At 43.6% G+C, this 17,129-nt stretch overlaps 1 protein-coding gene and 1 pseudogene across 2 annotated transcripts; one reads left to right on the top strand and one right to left on the bottom strand.

The window, feature by feature from the left end:
* Window positions 1-1,961: 1,961 nt before the first annotated feature.
* Window positions 1,962-8,063, top strand: LOC308432649 (apoptosis inhibitor 5-like; the record flags this gene model as incomplete). Its single annotated transcript, XM_080932410.1, is given in 3 exon segments — window positions 1,962-2,197; window positions 4,594-4,889; window positions 4,892-8,063. Coding segments are annotated over 3 exon segments (1,764 nt in total). The 3' UTR covers window positions 6,124-8,063.
* Window positions 8,064-14,034: 5,971 nt separating this feature from the next.
* On the bottom strand, window positions 14,035-15,568 carry LOC308432648 (coatomer subunit delta-like; annotated as a pseudogene). Its single transcript has one exon. The product of its transcript is annotated as a coatomer subunit delta-like (transcript).
* Window positions 15,569-17,129: the final 1,561 nt, after the last annotated feature.

Here is a 17,129-nt window from a genome sequence, read left to right as displayed (position 1 = left end):
GTGTGGTAAAGGGTTTTCAGAGAGCAGGGAACAAGCTAACGTGTTGCTATGGGTAACATCCAAGGAGTTACCAAAGCAAAGGACAGTTGTGCGATCTTGACATCTCTCATGAGAATACACTTAAGAGGTCAATACACAGGCTTCTGTAACTTCCTACAGGAGCACCTGGATATCCAGGATAGAGAAAATGTTGCCTCGAAGCTCTGACGGTTAGCCATGCTACTGAGAGCAAAGGGCTCTTGGATGCTGGCTGGCATCCTAAAAAGAGGCCCTTAAGTAAAAGATCCTTCAGGATGGTTGTGCAGGAAATGTGTCAAAGCAGGGATAAGACTACCTTCATGGATAGTTATGTCTGGTTACAAACAACAAACTGAGAACAACCGCTTGGGTGTAGCTACTGGTTCACACTTGTGTGGAAACCAAGCTTTTCTTGTCCTTGGCCAACTGATCTATTTCTTTGTGGTGTTGAGCCTTTGAGGATTTTTTGTTTGGTTGGCTTGGTTTTCTATTTTTGGGTTGTTTGTCTTCCTGCATTCTCAAACCTTTGTTGCTTATGTTTTGGTTTTGTTTCTATGGGGTTTTCCTACGCAGACCAGGCTCATCTCAAATTCTTGGGTGCATATGATCCTCCTGCCTCGACATCTGAAATGTTAGGACTGAAAGTATGCTCAGTTTTTAAGCCTTTGTTTAATTATCATACCTTCAAACTCTAGGCTCTCAACACAGTCACAAACACTGATTTCCTTACCAAACTGGAGTCCCAGGGACTTGAATAGCTCAGGACTCTGCTGCCACCTAGTGGTCCTTGGCCAACTCATATCTCCATCCGTGATCTCTAGGCTATGAAGTAGTCATGACAACCAAGACAAAGCTGGAATATTTGGATATTAGCACTCAAAATACCTGGAGTTCAGCATAAGGAAAAGGAGAAAGCTGTTAAGCTGTTAGGTACAATAAATACAAAATAGTAAGATTCTAGCGGTTAAAAGAGATTTTGAGCTAGAACTCTTGACAGCAGAAAGGTAGGCGGGGTGATTTCAAAGCAGCAACCATGAAGGCATATTGAAAGTCCTTAAAGTTGAAAGTCAAAGAAGTCATAATGGCCACTCACACTCCACTCGGATGTGTTTGTTTTCTATAACCCATCTTTCGTTGCTACTGTTAAATCTACACTGCCTAATTTATTGTCTCTAAAGTGTTGTTCGAACTGACTTGCATGTCTGAAATTAACAGTGACTATTAGGATGCATGCAGCCAAGAGGACAACTTTGAACTGAGTGGCTTAACTTTTAAATGAGACGGTTTTGAGTACCTGGCATCTAGATACCTGCGTGTCTAGTAAAGCAGCTATTTTCAACCTTGCAAAGACTGTTCCGACGTATCTCCACGGAGCAATTTCCTGCACCGGTACTTCAGTGGCCTGTACATGCTTGTAGGCCAGGAAAACACTTGGGGGTTGCTATGCGCTTGTAGCCTGAAACTGACACATTGAAGCAATGTCCCTTTCGGTTTCCCAACTGTCTAGTCTCCCTGAGAACTTTCTCTGAGCAAGGTTTCCATTCAAGAATTCTGAATCTGTGCTTCTCTCCCTCCACACCACAGAGGAAACCATTTGGAGAAATTTGCTGTCTTTTTTTCACCCACTTTAAAAAAGCAACATCTTAAAGGGGTCGTGCCCCATGAATATAGGGCCCTTGTTCTGAGCAAGGGACTTCCTTTGCTTCCAGGCCCGTACCTTGCAGGGTCCTCCTTCCTTTCTGAGCTCCTAGGTCACTGTGAGCTATTCTTCCTCAGACTTCTCAGGGAAGTTAGAATTGATAAATATTTGCTCCCTGGCTACCTCGTCCTTGACCTCATAAGTCTTTGGTCAGCCTGGAAGAATTCCCTTCTTTACTTCTCAAAGGCAAGATGATTTCTGGAGACTTCTTTCAGTCCCTGGACTATATTTCTGCCAACCGAGGATGTCAGTGGGCGTGAGAAACGCAGCACCACAGTGTTGCCTAGCAGCCCAAGGAGTTCTTCCAGAGATTTCTATTCAGATGAGGCTGCAGAACTTTAAAGTCACTCCTTTTATACTATCCCCACTTAATACTCCCCCACTGTTGAGATTTCTAAGTGAAAATTTGTTCCAGCTCCTCAGATCTGTATTTTTGGTACCAAATAACGTTCCTCCTTTCCTGAAGAGAAGTTTTTCAGGGTGAGTTTGTGAAAAGCAGAATTGGACTTTCCTAAGAATTTGGGACTGGGCATGTAGTTAAGTTGGTAGGCTGTTTGCCTAGTGCCATGGTCTTGCATGGCTCCAGGGACAGACATAACTGGGGGCAGTGAGGGCACAGAGAAAGACAACACAAAAATCTGTGTTTCAGGTGAACTAGGCTCTCTGCTGGAGAACCAGCAACACACCAGAGTATGTATTCTATACAGCTCAGAGTGTGTGTTCTATACAGCTCAGAGTGTGTGTTCTATACAGCTCAGAGTGTGTGTTCTATACAGCTCAGAGTGTGTGTTCTATACAGCTCAGAGTGTGTGTTCTATACAGCTCAGAGTGTGTGTTCTATGCAGCTCAGAGTGTGAGTTCTATACAGCTCAGAGTGTGTGTTCTATACAGCTCAGAGTGTGTGTTCTATACAGCTCAGACTGTGTGTTCTATACAGCTCAGTGTGTATTCTATACATCTCAGAATGTGTGTTCTATACATCTCAGAATGTGTGTTCTATACAGCTCAGAGTGTGTGTTCTATACAGCTCAGAGTGTGTGTTCTATACAGCTCAGAGTGTGTGTTCTATACAGCTCAGAGTGTGAGTTCTATGCAGCTCAGAGTGTGAGTTCTATACAGCTCAGAGTGTGTGTTCTATACAGCTCAGAGTGTGTGTTCTATACAGCTCAGAGTGTGAGTTCTATGCAGCTCAGAGTGTGTGTTCTATACAGCTCAGAGTGTGAGTTCTATGCAGCTCAGAGTGTTTGTTCTATGCAGCTCAGAGTGTATGTTCTATGCAGCTCAGAGTGTGTGCTCTATACATCTAACAAGGAACAAAGGTTATGGTATACATCTGGATCAAGGAGGCAGGCTTAGCTAATCTCAGTAGGAGCAGGCTTTGTAGAGAGCAGAGTTCAGGATATAAATAAACATCGGGGAGGGATGGGAGGAGAGAGCTGTGGCGGACATTTTCTGCACACACTGTCAGCATCCACACATGGACCAGAAAGAAGGTTTTCTGTTTCCCCCATGAGCCTCCTGTGGCTGTGTTCATGTCAACAGCACACATTCACTAAGGACTTCACACACTCAGGGCTTCCTCCACTCCCAGTCGCCAAAATGCATGCAAGAAGTCCTGGATTTGGTCTCCAGCACTGTGTGAACTGGGTATGGGGTACCTGCCTATAACTACAGCATTCAGAAAGTGGAGGTGGTAATATCAGAAGTTCTTCACCTTTAGGTACATAACCTGTGTGCTAGCCTGGGCTAAAGATCCAGTTTCAAAAGAAAAATAAAAGGAGGAGTTTTAACATCGATTTAAGCAAAGGCCTTAATAAAGAGGTTCTTAGGGAAAGGGCAGTACACACTGTAAACATGGATGTGAATATCCCACATATGATGGCTATGTGTCTTTATGGTAAGATATGTTATCTATGTACATACATACACATATGTATAATTTCGTGGCTTTTGAAGTTAAATTTCAAATGGTTAAGAAACTTTTTCTTTTTCAGTAAATGATCTCATAGGGTGAATCTGTAGGGCACAAGGTCAAAGGAGTTCTTACTATATTAAGCATTCATACACGTATGCTTTTCCTGTTAACAAGACATATACTCTTGTTTGTGAGAGTCTCAGAAAACTGCAGGTTTATAGCTTGGAAAGCAGTAAGGTTTTATTCATTAAGGCTTTAGGCATAGATCACTGGTACTTTAGCATTCTTATTGAAATATCTCTCTATAAAAGCAATAGTGCCTTCTTGTAGTGAGCTTTCAGAGCAGTTTAATGCCAGAACAGCTAGCATGTGCCACCCCCAGCTTTGTACAATCCCGGGGATTGAACCCAGGGCCTATGTACCTAGACAAGCCCTCTATAAACAAGTTGCATTCCCAGACCTACAGTTGTACTTTCAGGCTACATTTCTTTGGAGTTTTGTTTGAGTTTTTGCTTGGTCTGCTTTGGGTTAGCAGCCACAGCTTGCTGTTAACTTGTTTTTATCTTTAAGCCAAAGGAAATTCTGTGTGGATTTTTCCATGTGTGTGTGGTTTTTTTTCTCAATAGGCCAAAATAAAGGGTTTTTCACAATCCCTGAATTCCATCTTGTTGGATTCGTTGCTTCCATGACAGACTTTAGCACATTGCTTACTCATTACTATCCTGCCCCGTGATCACACTATGTATTTTCTTTCAGTTGGCTCTATTTTCTATTCATGGCCTTTATTGTACATATTGCTAAAATGTTTAAATAGAATAAACAGTAACACCGAGGCCTGCGATTTGCCACAAGAAAAGTGAAAGAAATTAGTTTATTATTAGTTCTTGGGTATGGTCATTCACTTGGTATGAAGTCACCTAATCTATAGTCTAGGGCTTATTATTAGATATTTTTATCATAGAAATGAAGGGGGTATCCTCGCCGATGCCAGGGAGCAAGTGGGCCAGCATAAAGATGCCTACCAAGTGATACTGGATGGTGTGAAAGGTGGCACCAAGGAAAAGCGACTAGCAGCTCAGTGTATACCAAAATTCTTTGAGCATTTTCCAGAGCTGGCTGATTCTGCACAGTTAGACCTCTGCGAGGATGATGTGTCAACACGACGCCAAGCAATTAGAAAGCTGCCTCAGTTTACCACGGGAGAAAACCTCCCAAGGGTAGCAGATATACTAACTCAGCTTCTGCAGACAGGTGACTCTATTTGGTGAACAATGCTCTGTTAAGTATATTTAAGATGGACGCAAAAGGAACACTAGGTGGCTTGTTTAGCCAGATTCTTCAAGGAGAAGACATTGTTAGAGAACGAGTGATTAAATTTCTTTCCACAAAACTCAAGGCACTCCCAGAAGAAGTGTTAACTAAGGAAGTAGAGGAGCTCATACTCACTGAGTCCAAAAAGGTCCTAGAAGATGTGACTGGCGAAGAGTTTATTTTGTTCATGAAGATTCTGTCTGGGCTGAAAAGCTTACAGACAGTGAGCGGGAGACAGCAGCTGGTAGAGCTGGTGGCAGAACAGGCTGACCTGGAGCAGACCTTCAGCCCCTCAGACCCTGACTGCGTGGACAGGCTACTGCAGTGCACGCGGCAGGCTGTGCCTCTCTTCTCTAAAAATGTCCATTCTACAAGATTTGTGACATATTTCTGTGAGCAGGTTCTTCCTAATCTCAGTACCCTAACTACACCGGTGGAAGGTCTTGATATACAGTTGGAGGTATTAAAGTTGTTGGCAGAGATGAGTTCATTTTGTGGCGACATGGAAAAACTAGAAACAAATTTAAGAAAACTGTTTGATAAATTATTGGAGTATATGCCTCTCCCTCCCGAAGAAGCAGAAAATGGAGAGAACGCTGGGAATGAAGAGCCCAAGCTGCAGTTCAGTTATGTGGAGTGTTTACTGTACAGCTTTCATCAGTTGGGCCGAAAACTTCCAGACTTCTTGACAGCCAAACTGAATGCAGAAAAGCTCAAGGATTTTAAAATTAGGTTGCAGTACTTTGCACGGGGCCTTCAGGTCTATATCAGACAACTTCGCTTGGCTCTCCAGGGCAAGACAGGCGAGGCCTTAAAAACAGACGAGAACAAGATAAAAGTTGTTGCATTGAAAATAACAAACAATATCAATGTTTTAATCAAGGATCTCTTCCACATTCCTCCTTCTTATAAGAGCACAGTAACATTGTCCTGGAAACCTGTACAGAAAGTTGAGATTGGGCAGAAGAGAACCAGTAAAGATACAAGTTCAGGTTCACCACCTAAGAAATCTCCAGGAGGACCAAAAAGGGATGCCAGACAGATTTATAATCCCCCTAGTGGAAAGTACAGCAGCAATTTGAGCAACTTTAATTATGAGCAGAGAGGAGCCTTCAGGGGAAGTAGAGGTGGCCGAGGTTGGGGAACACGAGGAAATCGTAGTCGGGGAAGACTCTACTGACTGCAACATCATTCTTCAGCATTGTTGTGAGATTAATATACTTAAATCTACTACTCATTGGATTGCCGGGGATGTCCCTTTCAAAGGACTGCTGCCTTCAGCTGAAAATGTAATGTTCTTTCTACCTTTGTATGTATGATCTACTTTTGTAAAAGACCATGGTTGTGTCCAAGGTAAAACCACAATAATATTTTTGGATGCTTTGTCTGCAACCTTGACTTGTTTTCACAATATCCTCATTATCCAGACTTCATCTTGTGAATCTTGCTTTTACACATCTTGATAATTTGTTATTGAGAAACTGACTCTAATGGAAAATTCAGTCTCGCTTGTGATCTGGTAAAGATCATCAATTTTGAAACGTTACTTATTTCCCTCCCCATTCTGTTACAGTTTTTTGCCCAACACATGGAGAAGAGTAATAATCAGTCTCAACCTTTTGCTTTCATTGTTTTCTAATGAAGCTGCTAAGCAGTGTTGTAGCATCCATAACAGGAGTCATAGAAATTAAACATCAGCTTCTCACAACGTACAAGTGACATCAGCTTTTAGAAAGAAGTTGTTTTGTATTGTTCCCTTCGCTCTTCTCCATATTTTGGGATACAGCTTTGAACAAAGGGTCTTACTATTTGAATAGAAGTACATGTGCATAATATACATACATAATATAAGCATATGTTGTGTGTGTATATATGCATGGTATGGAACTTGAGTGTACAACAAATCAATTCTTTAAATTCTCAGAATGGGTCTGACATAGTGATTGTCCCTTTGAGGCTGAATCCATTACTGACTTGGTATCTAAGTTTTTTACTCCAGTAGGGAGGAATTTCAGTCAGTTGAACTCACCTGATTATTATTGTGTAAAACTACAAACAAAGGCTTTTTTTTTCAGAGACAAATTTTAAGACCCTTGTTGGTGAAATACAGCCAGATCTGGTGTACAGACAGGTTCCCACAGGAAGTGATAGTGTACTTTAGGACTTGAAGACTTACTAACCAGGGCTACCCAGGAAAGTGACTTGATGACATAGTACCTACCCTAAGAGTTGCTCACTCAGCTTGCTTTTGCCACTTTCAAAATTTAACTTCTCAGGTTATTAATCAGATTGTTGTATAAGTTAGCCAATAGTCTTTAGATTAAGACAACAGATGGGAGGTTTGTGGAGTGTCTTGTGTTGGGCATTTTTAGTAGCCCAGACTCTGTTCTTCATTTGAATGTTTCACACATTTTTGTTCCACAGTTAATCTTCCTTCTCCAAGTTTGCTATTCTAAACAGAAATTCAGATGACATTTCTAGTGGTTTGTTGGTTTTTTTTTTTTTTTTTTTTTTTTTTTTTTGAGGTTTTGATTCCTACACGGGTGTCTTCATTACCATCACTTCTACACTGGGAAAAAAAAATCAATCACTTTTGTGAGAATCACTGCACGTATTTATGGCAAAAATATTTCTGCAAGTCTAGAATGATACAAGTGAGCACAAGTTGGTCAGCTTAACTATGGAGTGCTGGCAATAAACTCTGAACATTCCACAAGACTGAGCTGAACCTAGGCTCCCTTGGAATCTGAACAGACATAGGAACATAGCATTGCCCGTTAAATACTGTGACCATCTAGTTATGGAGCTCAGAGATAGATCAGCATGGCCTAAAGCCACTTCAAGTACAAAAATGAATTGGACTATAGCAATATAAATTTGAGCACAGTAATTTTTCCTCTCTTGTCTGGGGGTATTTGTAAACTCAGAAGTAACTTGACCCCATGTCTACTGCAGAGCCTACTGTGTTCATCCTCTCCTCATCCTTTTGCTTCTAGTCCTTGCCTAGTTCATAACGTAGTGTTCTTTTTGCTTCAGAAATTTGAAAGAAAATCTTCATGCCATGAATTTTTTTTCTTCTGCAAGGACACCTGTTTTTCCCCTTGTTTAAATGTAAATGTTTCCTTATGCTTTTGAAATAAATTTCCTTTTGTAATTTAAAAAAAAAAAAAAGAAATGAAGGATTTTCCCAAATGCCTGCCCAAGTCCACATACTAAGTTTACACTACCTCTACTCTGTCTTCCAGGACAGAAAAGCTATCAGAAACTTCCCAGTAGAAACCCTGTCTACTACAGGATGGCTTATTCACAAAGGTGAATAGCATCAGCTCCTGAGATACAGGCCCCTCCACCCACATTAGGCAAACAAAGACACATGCTACAGTTTTCAAACATTCTCTTCCGAGGTATTGTAGATGCTAGGTGGTAACTGGAAAGGAGGAGCTTCTGGAAGACTGAGGAGACAGAAGGTGAACAACCATCCAAGACTAGACAGAGGGGAATAATGGCACAGAGAACAGTGACCAAGAAGCAGAGGGCTCACTGAGGTCAGTGGTTTTAAGTTTAAAGTAAGAGCATTCCTTATGGGTACTTCTTTCTCCATATCTGCCTTAGGATAAAGGTTAATCCAAGTTATCCTACATTGTATATATTTTGAGTAACAGCTCCCAGCATGTAATTTTTCTCCAGGAAGACATATAGAAATCTGGCAAGAAGTATTTTCCAAAGATTACAATCTCGAATTTCAAGTCTGAAGAACAGGTCTGAACGTAAAGTTACTTGGGAATAAGGTTGCTACAGATTGACTGGGTTTAAAACGGGGGTGGGGGGGTGGGGATTAGATGATCCTAGATTGAGGGTAGGTGCTAAGCACAATGACTAGGCTCTTTGTAAGAGAAAGGAGATTTTCAGCCACCAAAAGGTGACTCGAGGAGAGAGGTAGAGATTGGAGTGCTGTTTCTGCAAGGACCAAGTTTGCTAGTCACTTCCAGAGGCTAGGAGACTGGCACTCCCCAAATAAACAACCCCGATGACCACTCGATTTCAGATCGTATCTTATTCAACTGAGGATAAACTCCTGTTGATGTGAGCCATGAGTTTGTATGAGCCCTAGAAGCCGAGACAGGGAGGAAACTCATACTTCAGTGAAGTACAAAGAAAGTGGTTGGGGGAATGGACCAGGAAGTTTGCTTGAGGCTGGGAAAGGAGACTGGTACCATCTGACGTTCCTGAAACCTATGACATTTCTCCCAGGGTCCCTCTAGAACACCATGACTCCCCCAGAAGCCACACAGAGAGACAGCCTGGGAACCCTGCGGTTATTTTGAATCCATTGTCCTATTTCCATGAAAGTATTTACAAATATTTTGTTCTCCAGGAAGTCTTATCCCTATGGCTTACTCAGTCTGGCTCTGTCGCCCTGACACCTCGCTTACAGTAAGTCTGCTAATTCCGTCCTGGAGGAAGGCCACCTCCCACACGCCTGGATGTCTCTGGGCTCCTGACTTGTCCGTTCTGGAATGAGGAGAGTCAGCAGCCAACACCACATTTTCATGCATCTGTTCACGGATGCTTTGCTTGATTCTAGTTGGTGCCTGGGTGCCCTCAGCTTCCCCAGGGAGTCCCTGCTTATCCTTTGAGACTTGTCCCCAGAACTTCTGCTTTGTGCATGCAAGCGAGGCATTAATTGCAGTCTCTGTTTTTCTTACAGAACTGGGAATTTCTAGGAAGGAATTTACTAAATTCTATCAGGATCTAGTCTACCTGAAACACTCGAGGAGCTATTCTGACTTTTGAATCACTAGCCCTTAGCTTAGAGTGCAGCTCAATACTTTTCATATAAGTCAAGGAAACTTATTATCAAGAATCTACAAAAGCACCTTTGATTTTTAAAAATATATATACATATATATAAAACACACCACTGCGGTGGTTGAATTTCTTCTATTTGAGATTGCGGGCTATTCAAAGTCGACAAAGAAACAAAATGGCATAGAAATTAGTGCAGCTTACGTCAAAGGGTTCATCGGAGAAGTCTCGGGAGTTCAGTGCTTTGTCACTATGGTAAGAAGAGTTTCTTCCCTGCAGATGGGAGTGGTAATGTCTTCCCTAGGAACACCAACTTCTTGAACACACGGCAGGTGGGTATTTCCTATTTGAAATCAGCTTAGCAAAAGCTTCCCAGAATTCACCACTGGAGAATCACACTGAGCCACACTCCCCCTATCGGGTCAATGCAGAGAACTGAAGCTTCCAAGGCAGATGGTGTTCCCTTGAATGCCCTCATTCTGCACTTTATCCAACGGACCCATTTCATCATGTTTCACCGGGGTTACATCAGGGGTAGTTTGTATTTAGAAATACTCAACATGAATCCTTAGCTGTATCCAAACAAAATTAGACGTCTGATCCAAGCAGCTAGGCTTCTGTGTGAGCATGCTCTGTGGGAGGCATAAACAGGAGCTGTGGGCAGAAACATCAAAAGAGAGTTGGGGGAGGTAGTGTGCTGTGTTCCCAGGGGCTAAAGCCATGGGAGAGAGCCAGAGACCCCTTTTGTGACTCAGGCTAAACCAGACATATAAAAGTAAGAAACACACACGTCATCTCTTCACTCGCCACTGTCACTATCTCAGTATCAAAAGCTGCCCGAGACTCACAACGCAAACCAGGCTGCCGTGCAGCTCAGATGCTTACACTAAAGAACCTTCCCAGCAAGGTGTTCCAAGAGCGTCACACGGTTTCACGTAACACTCATCACGTAGTATTCCTCTTGTAATCAGATCCAAGGGTTTCTCATACCCGATCTCTGCATCTTCCCCTTTGGATGACCAAAAGCTTCTGTCATGTCACATAGGCAGAGGTTGTGACATGCCCACCTATATCTCCTGACATGCAAACCTCCTAGAACGGACCCTTCCAGAGAGCAAAGCCTAAAAACAGAGTATCAGGCATGAGTGGATAGTGAGTACTGCCAAATTGAAGACTAACTGGACCCCACTGTTCTTCCACATGCACACTATATCCAGAGGAAACCTCAGACTGAAATAATACATGTAATAGTTTAATATGTATTTTAAAAGAACGTGTGCTTTAGTTTAGCATGGCTATTTGGGGTAGGGGCTATTTGGTTGCCATATTTATTTTGGACCTAGTCCCTGTGGCATAAGGTTCTCCCTTTCCCGTACCAACATTAGACCTTAAAAGAGCACATTTCATCCTCCCTGAACAGCTTGAAGTTTTTACCTCTGAGTCTTGCTCTGTTCATTTTTAATAAACTCTTTGCTTGGAGGAGGATCTGAATCTGAACTTCCCTCAAGCATTGTCCCTCCCTAACAGGACTATCAAAACACCGGTGTCTCTGAGGTTTTCTCACGTGATCTCACTACCGCAGGGCATTTTCCTTCCTCTGTCTACACTGGTTTATCCTTCAATTCGCAGGCTGGTGCCATCTGGTCTTCGGAGTTTGTCACCATTTCTCCTTTCCACCCCCACAAATCTGAGGAACAGAACAGGTGGGAAAACAGTTGGCAGAGGCAGGAACGAACACCAGTGGTAGATCACGTCACTGTCAGAATCACGGTGAGACAGAGCAGGTTGGATTGACTGTCCAGACATCTATCTCTCTGGTCCAACGAGCCAGAGCACAAAGACACTCTTAATCAACACAGTCCCCAGGGGTCAGGATCCCAAGACAAAGGAGGCAGCAGAGAAGCAATGAAGGACCCGTGTGGAAGGAAGTTAACCAACACACATTTCTTAACCCATGCTGAAAAAGGAGGAGCGGAAAAGGAGACTTATGTTTAAAAGAAAATTGGCTACAGAGGAATCATTGAAGTCTTTGAATTGAGTTCCTCCAAAATGGATATTCACAAAATCTGTACCTCAGCCAGTTGCCATCCTTGTGGGAGACATGGTTGACCTCAACATTGTCTCTGAAAAGATCCTGAGACAGCTGCATGGCACTAGAAGACGGTGATACAATAAAAATGAAAAGCACCCGGAGATGTTTATTGGGAGGAAGGCTACGAAGCTAAGTCAGGCTGAATCTCTAGATCTTTACCTGGGGGTGTTGATACCAGAAGACTCAGCCTCACAACCCTGACAGCGCTTCAGCTTCCTTGATATTCTCCTTGACCTAAATTATAATGTGGAAACCATCACCACGCTTATCAACCCAAGATATGGTCATAAGCCCAGATGTGTTTAATGGTTAATGTTTGGGGGAGACTGGGATGGGAGTGGATGATGGGACTCTAATAACATCAGTTCACACCTGTGGCCTGGTATCAGCCATCATTTGTCAGGAAAATTAACTCTTTCACTCCAAATGAGGAAAATCATAATATCAACATCTTAAGACATTTTTATTTAAACACACAGTCAATACAGTAGGAAACAATGGTTTTCTATAAGAAGTCATTAGCTGACTATCATCTCAACACAATTATATGAGACATTCCTTTAGTCTGGGGATTATTTCTTTTTTTTTATAATACTCTTTATTTAATTAAAGAATTTGCCTTTGTGGTGTACATTGAAATGTTATATTCCCTATGTATTTAACAGGGTTACAAATTGCCCCTCATTTTAAATATTACCCCGAAAGTAATTGCAGGAACAAAAAAGTCTTTGTGAAATTAAACTTTCCTTTAAAAGCCATGAGGACAAACAACTCTGAAATACACCTGGATTAATAAGATTTCTTGTTTGCTTTACTACATGACAGGCTTCTTATCCCAGTCCCCTTCCTGAGAAAACCAAGCTGGAGATAAAGGCTCTTCCCTGATGCACTTTAGGGGAAAGGGAAAAGCTCGAGATCTCTTTGGCAAGCCATCCCAGCCACAGACTTTTGTGAGCCTGCTCTGTTTCATGGACAATCTGCTCTTGCCGGAGACGCCTAGGTGTCCAGTTAGAATGCAGCCGCCCAAGAGAGTGGAGGTCATCTACTGTCATTTCTGCTTCCCATTGCTACTGAATGCAGCCTGCAGCCCTTGCAGCAACCGATCATCCACCCCACCCAGTGCAATGCTTGCTGAGACGGGCCAATTTGGCCTCCATTGAAAGGTAATGGATCAAAAATGAGCTGAGAAACTCCTACAACTATTACATGATGACACCAAAAAAAAAAAAAAAAAAAAAAAAAAAAAAGGCTGAGGAGGAGACAAAAAGGACAGAAACAAGGACAGAGAAGCAAGTGGAAAATGTCAGTTAGATGGGGTGTAGTTGAGTAACCCCTCACTACATACGAACGTTGTCTAATCACCTGCCTCTCAAACGCTACCACTCAAATAAATGGCAAAGGTGGGGCCTCTCCAGTGGTTTAGGGCTAATGAGAAATGGCACAGACTCACTAGACTCGTTTGTGCTGGAAAGAAGACAGAGGAAGGGCAGAGTATCTGGGAAGGGGGGGGGTGGACACAAGGAATCCAAGTGGACTGACACCTGGAGTGACAATGCTTCAACTCAATTGTCCCACAGCTGTGGAGAACTGGGAGTGTGGGCAGCATTCGCAGCAGACGTGTCACACGGGGAAATGGATGTAGCCATCTTACTAGGAATCTTGAAAAGGGGTGTACGTATAAAAGCTGCTTCTCAGCTAGCTACCTTTAATATTGACAGGAAGGGGAGTCACAGTACTGCCTGCAACTGGAAGGGCGGGGCTTACAAGGGAACAACTTCATAAAGAAATGGATGGATACGGGAGAGAAAATAAGACAACCTTGTACTTCAACTTTTAGACTCCACATCCCTTCAGCAGTTCACTGGTACTGTCTCACATCAAGAATGGGTTGGATAACCTTGTTCTCAGAGTTATCCAATGGAAGACCTACAGACAGATGACCCCGGTGTGTGACTAAGTAAACTGAAAGAAAACAGAAAGCAAAGGGGGTGTAAAAGAGTCAAGTCTCTAGAGAAACTTTTAAAAACAAAGTATGAAATATACCTATATTTGGGGTTTAAAACAAGGAAGACTTAGATGAATGCAGACAGGCTATTTAGTGGGGCATTTCCTGGAGAGCTGGCATCCTGCAGGCCAGAAAAATCCGCCGAAGAAATCAGCAGCCTTTCCCTTTATGCCAGTGTCATCTCTTTGTCAAAATGTCTCTGCGACACGGCAGTGCTGGGCGTGAGTTGAGGGTCCTTGCATGCAGAGGACGTGCACTGTCTTAGTGGAAAACCTGACAGGGCCGTTTCCATCCGCCCGGCTCACTCTGGTAACCCGTATGTTGCGGTAATTCTTCTTGGAGATGAAAGACACCTGAGCAGGGAAAAAGTCATTGGGCTGCCCAGGAGTGCTGAGCTCCAGGCTGCCACTCTCATTTTTGGCATCAGTCACAGGCGGGCACCACTCCAAGGTGTTTCTCCGACTGTCCTGTCAATATTCCCCATCGATCTCACGGGTCACAGGCGCACCCGCAGCCGACGGGAGCGGGGTGGTGCTGACCGCATCGCTGAGCTCTACGTTATCTTCCTGTAGTTCCTGCTCCGTGTTGACATCACAGCCGTTTCCACTTTCAGAAGGCCAGTAGTCAATTGTCAAAGGAATAAAAGATCCCCCTGTTCTTGGTAGTCTCCCCTTTAGCACCCACGCATCACTGTTGGCTGGAAATGACTCCTCTGGGTTTTCCAAGCCAATGAGAGACTCTGCAGTAAAACGTTTTTTATCCACATTTGGACGGACCTGTAGCTGCACCCCTTCCTTATCTTCATGTCCGACATGACGGCGAGTCCGGCCGGATTTGTCGTCTGAGATCCTAAGCATGATCAGGCCATGCGACTCCATATTCTGTGATCCTCCACCTCAGGTCAGTGTGGTCTTTCCTGCAGTCTTCATCTGCACACTTTCCACGCTAATGGGTGGAGCACGCATGCTGGTTGCTTCCGAGGTACGTTTCCCCATAAGACATTATAGTTTCACCATCAGATCCCAGTGTGTCCACAGTTATCGACTTCCTTTCCTTTAGCTCCAAGTTTCAAAGCCTTGCTGGGGCCTGGAGGTCTGGCTGGTGCAGGTGCCGCTTTTGGTTTATCGGTTTCAATGACAGTCGCTGTGATCATGGCTGCGGTGCTGTCTCCGGACACCGCAGAGCTACCAAATCCCCCAGATCCTGGTGCTTTTCCTCATCTCTCTGCATCTCTTCGGGCCTGTTGTAATTCCTTTGCTTTACGCCGCACCTCAGCCTTAGCTTCACATTCCTGAGTCTCTCTGAGTACTTTCTCCTCATGAGAGTCCATGTCTGTGGAGGTTCTGACCTGTGCCAGGTTCGGATTCCCCATTGTATGCCAGGACAACAATTTCATCCAACGCAAAAGTCAGATCAAAACAATGCTCAGATATTTTATTTTCTTCTAAGGCAATATTCAGAGATCACCCTTAAGAAGAGTCTTAAAGTCTCTAAATCTTCTAAGATATTGCTGGGGTTTTTTGTAGTGATCAGTACCATGTACAGTTTTTTCATAGGTTGGTAAACATATCTTACACTCTCTGTTTCAACAAAAGTATGTTGTTTTCCAGTGTTCATGAGTTTGGGGAAAGCTGCTAATAAGCCCTCAATGCAAGTTCAGGGAATCTCCACAAACTGTCGAGCGACAGTAGCCTTACCTGCTTTTGTTTGTGCGAACAGCATCACGGTGAGGCCTCGGGTGGGGCTCACTCTGGCTCTGCTGGGGCTCAGGCTGCTCCTGACAGGAGCCTCCACTGCTTCGCCTCTGCCAAGATCGAATCATTTCTTAAAACAGGTCTTTACCTGAAGAAACCTCTACAAACCATTTCTCAGGAGCTGGGAAGGATGGTTCATGCCTTGTGATCACACCGCTGTGGAGGCTGAGGTAGAAGGGCTGCTGTGTGCTAGAGGTTAGCCTGAGCCAGGGTTTCAGTCCAGGCTAAGCTGTATAGCATGATTGAGTGAGGCCATGTCAACTAACAAACACCCCAAGGACAATGCCAAGTAAACTAAGTGAGTTGTGGATCATTAGGAGAAAGAAGAAGAAAGTTGGGTAGACAACCGAACATCAGAATATTCCCTCAGGTCCACTCACATTATTTTCGTAGCGATTCTGCTTGATATGAAATTAGCCCTGGTGTGTTTCTTCAAAGCAGCCCCAAGACTTAGATTCAGAGCTGGTACTTTATTTGGACATAAGAATCCAGAGTTTGAATGGGGGACAAGCCAGCGGACAATACAATAATGACGTCACTGCTGTAGGAGAAGTTCGTTACTACCAGGCGACTTTGGAAGAGTACATCAAGCCTTAAGTTGTACTAGCCAAAAGATAAGAAAACTAGAGAAGCACCACCTGTCATTAGAGGACAGTTCCCCGTGAGTCTAACTTTGGAGTATTTCCTACCTGTCTGGTACTCATGGTCAAAGAAAAGACTGATGAATGCTAAAAGATACAGGCATTTACTTGAGTGCATGAGCTCATGTGGAAGATGGAGTATCGAGGAGACATGTATCACAGTTACCTTCAGAGATGTGACCATTATAAGCCCATCATTAACACCAAAAGGTTGGCAACCGGAGGTGACAGATGTGAAAGCGTAAGTTACTTCCTTCCTTTCCATGAAGGGTCCTTGCAAACTCCTCCCCAGCCTCCAGGTTCTAACTCGAAATCAGGCTAAAGAGATGGCCCGAGAAAACAAGCTTGTCAGAAGACAAAGGGAGAGGCCAGAGAAGCCCCAGAGAGCACACTCAGCAGGAGAATGCAGTGCTTTTCTTATCTGCGAGAACCTAGTGCCCACGTAGTAAGGGAATTGTTTCCTCATGCTGTGCATTCTAACCATACTTCTTTGCTGGTAGAGAGCTACAAGGCTGTCCTTCCAAAGGGAAACGCTGAAGCCACTGTACTGGCTCACACTCAGTCCTCCGGGAACTAGGTCTGCATTGTACTTCTCTTTACTGTAGGTGCACTAACCTCCACTCAAATGCCAATCATTTAAAGTGATCACATGTTATTATATACTTATACTTATTACCAAAGGACATGGCTAGAGAGTGGTCTTCCGATCTTGGCTCTCTTCTCACTGTGGGCTCTGAGGCTGAACCTCCGGTAACCAGCCCTGCTTGGGCAGTGCTTTAGGAATCTCCCCAGCCTTTAAATGCCACTCTTATTGGCCTTCACGCCTTGCTTCAAATACGGTATAGGGATAAAGAGACGGCTCGGCAGGTCAGAGCGCCTGCTACTCTT

The sequence above is a fragment of the Micromys minutus genome (assembly GCF_963924665.1).
Source record: "Micromys minutus genome assembly, chromosome: 18".
NCBI classification, from domain to species: domain Eukaryota; kingdom Metazoa; phylum Chordata; class Mammalia; order Rodentia; family Muridae; genus Micromys; species Micromys minutus.
This window is presented reverse-complemented; position numbering and strand designations above follow the sequence as displayed.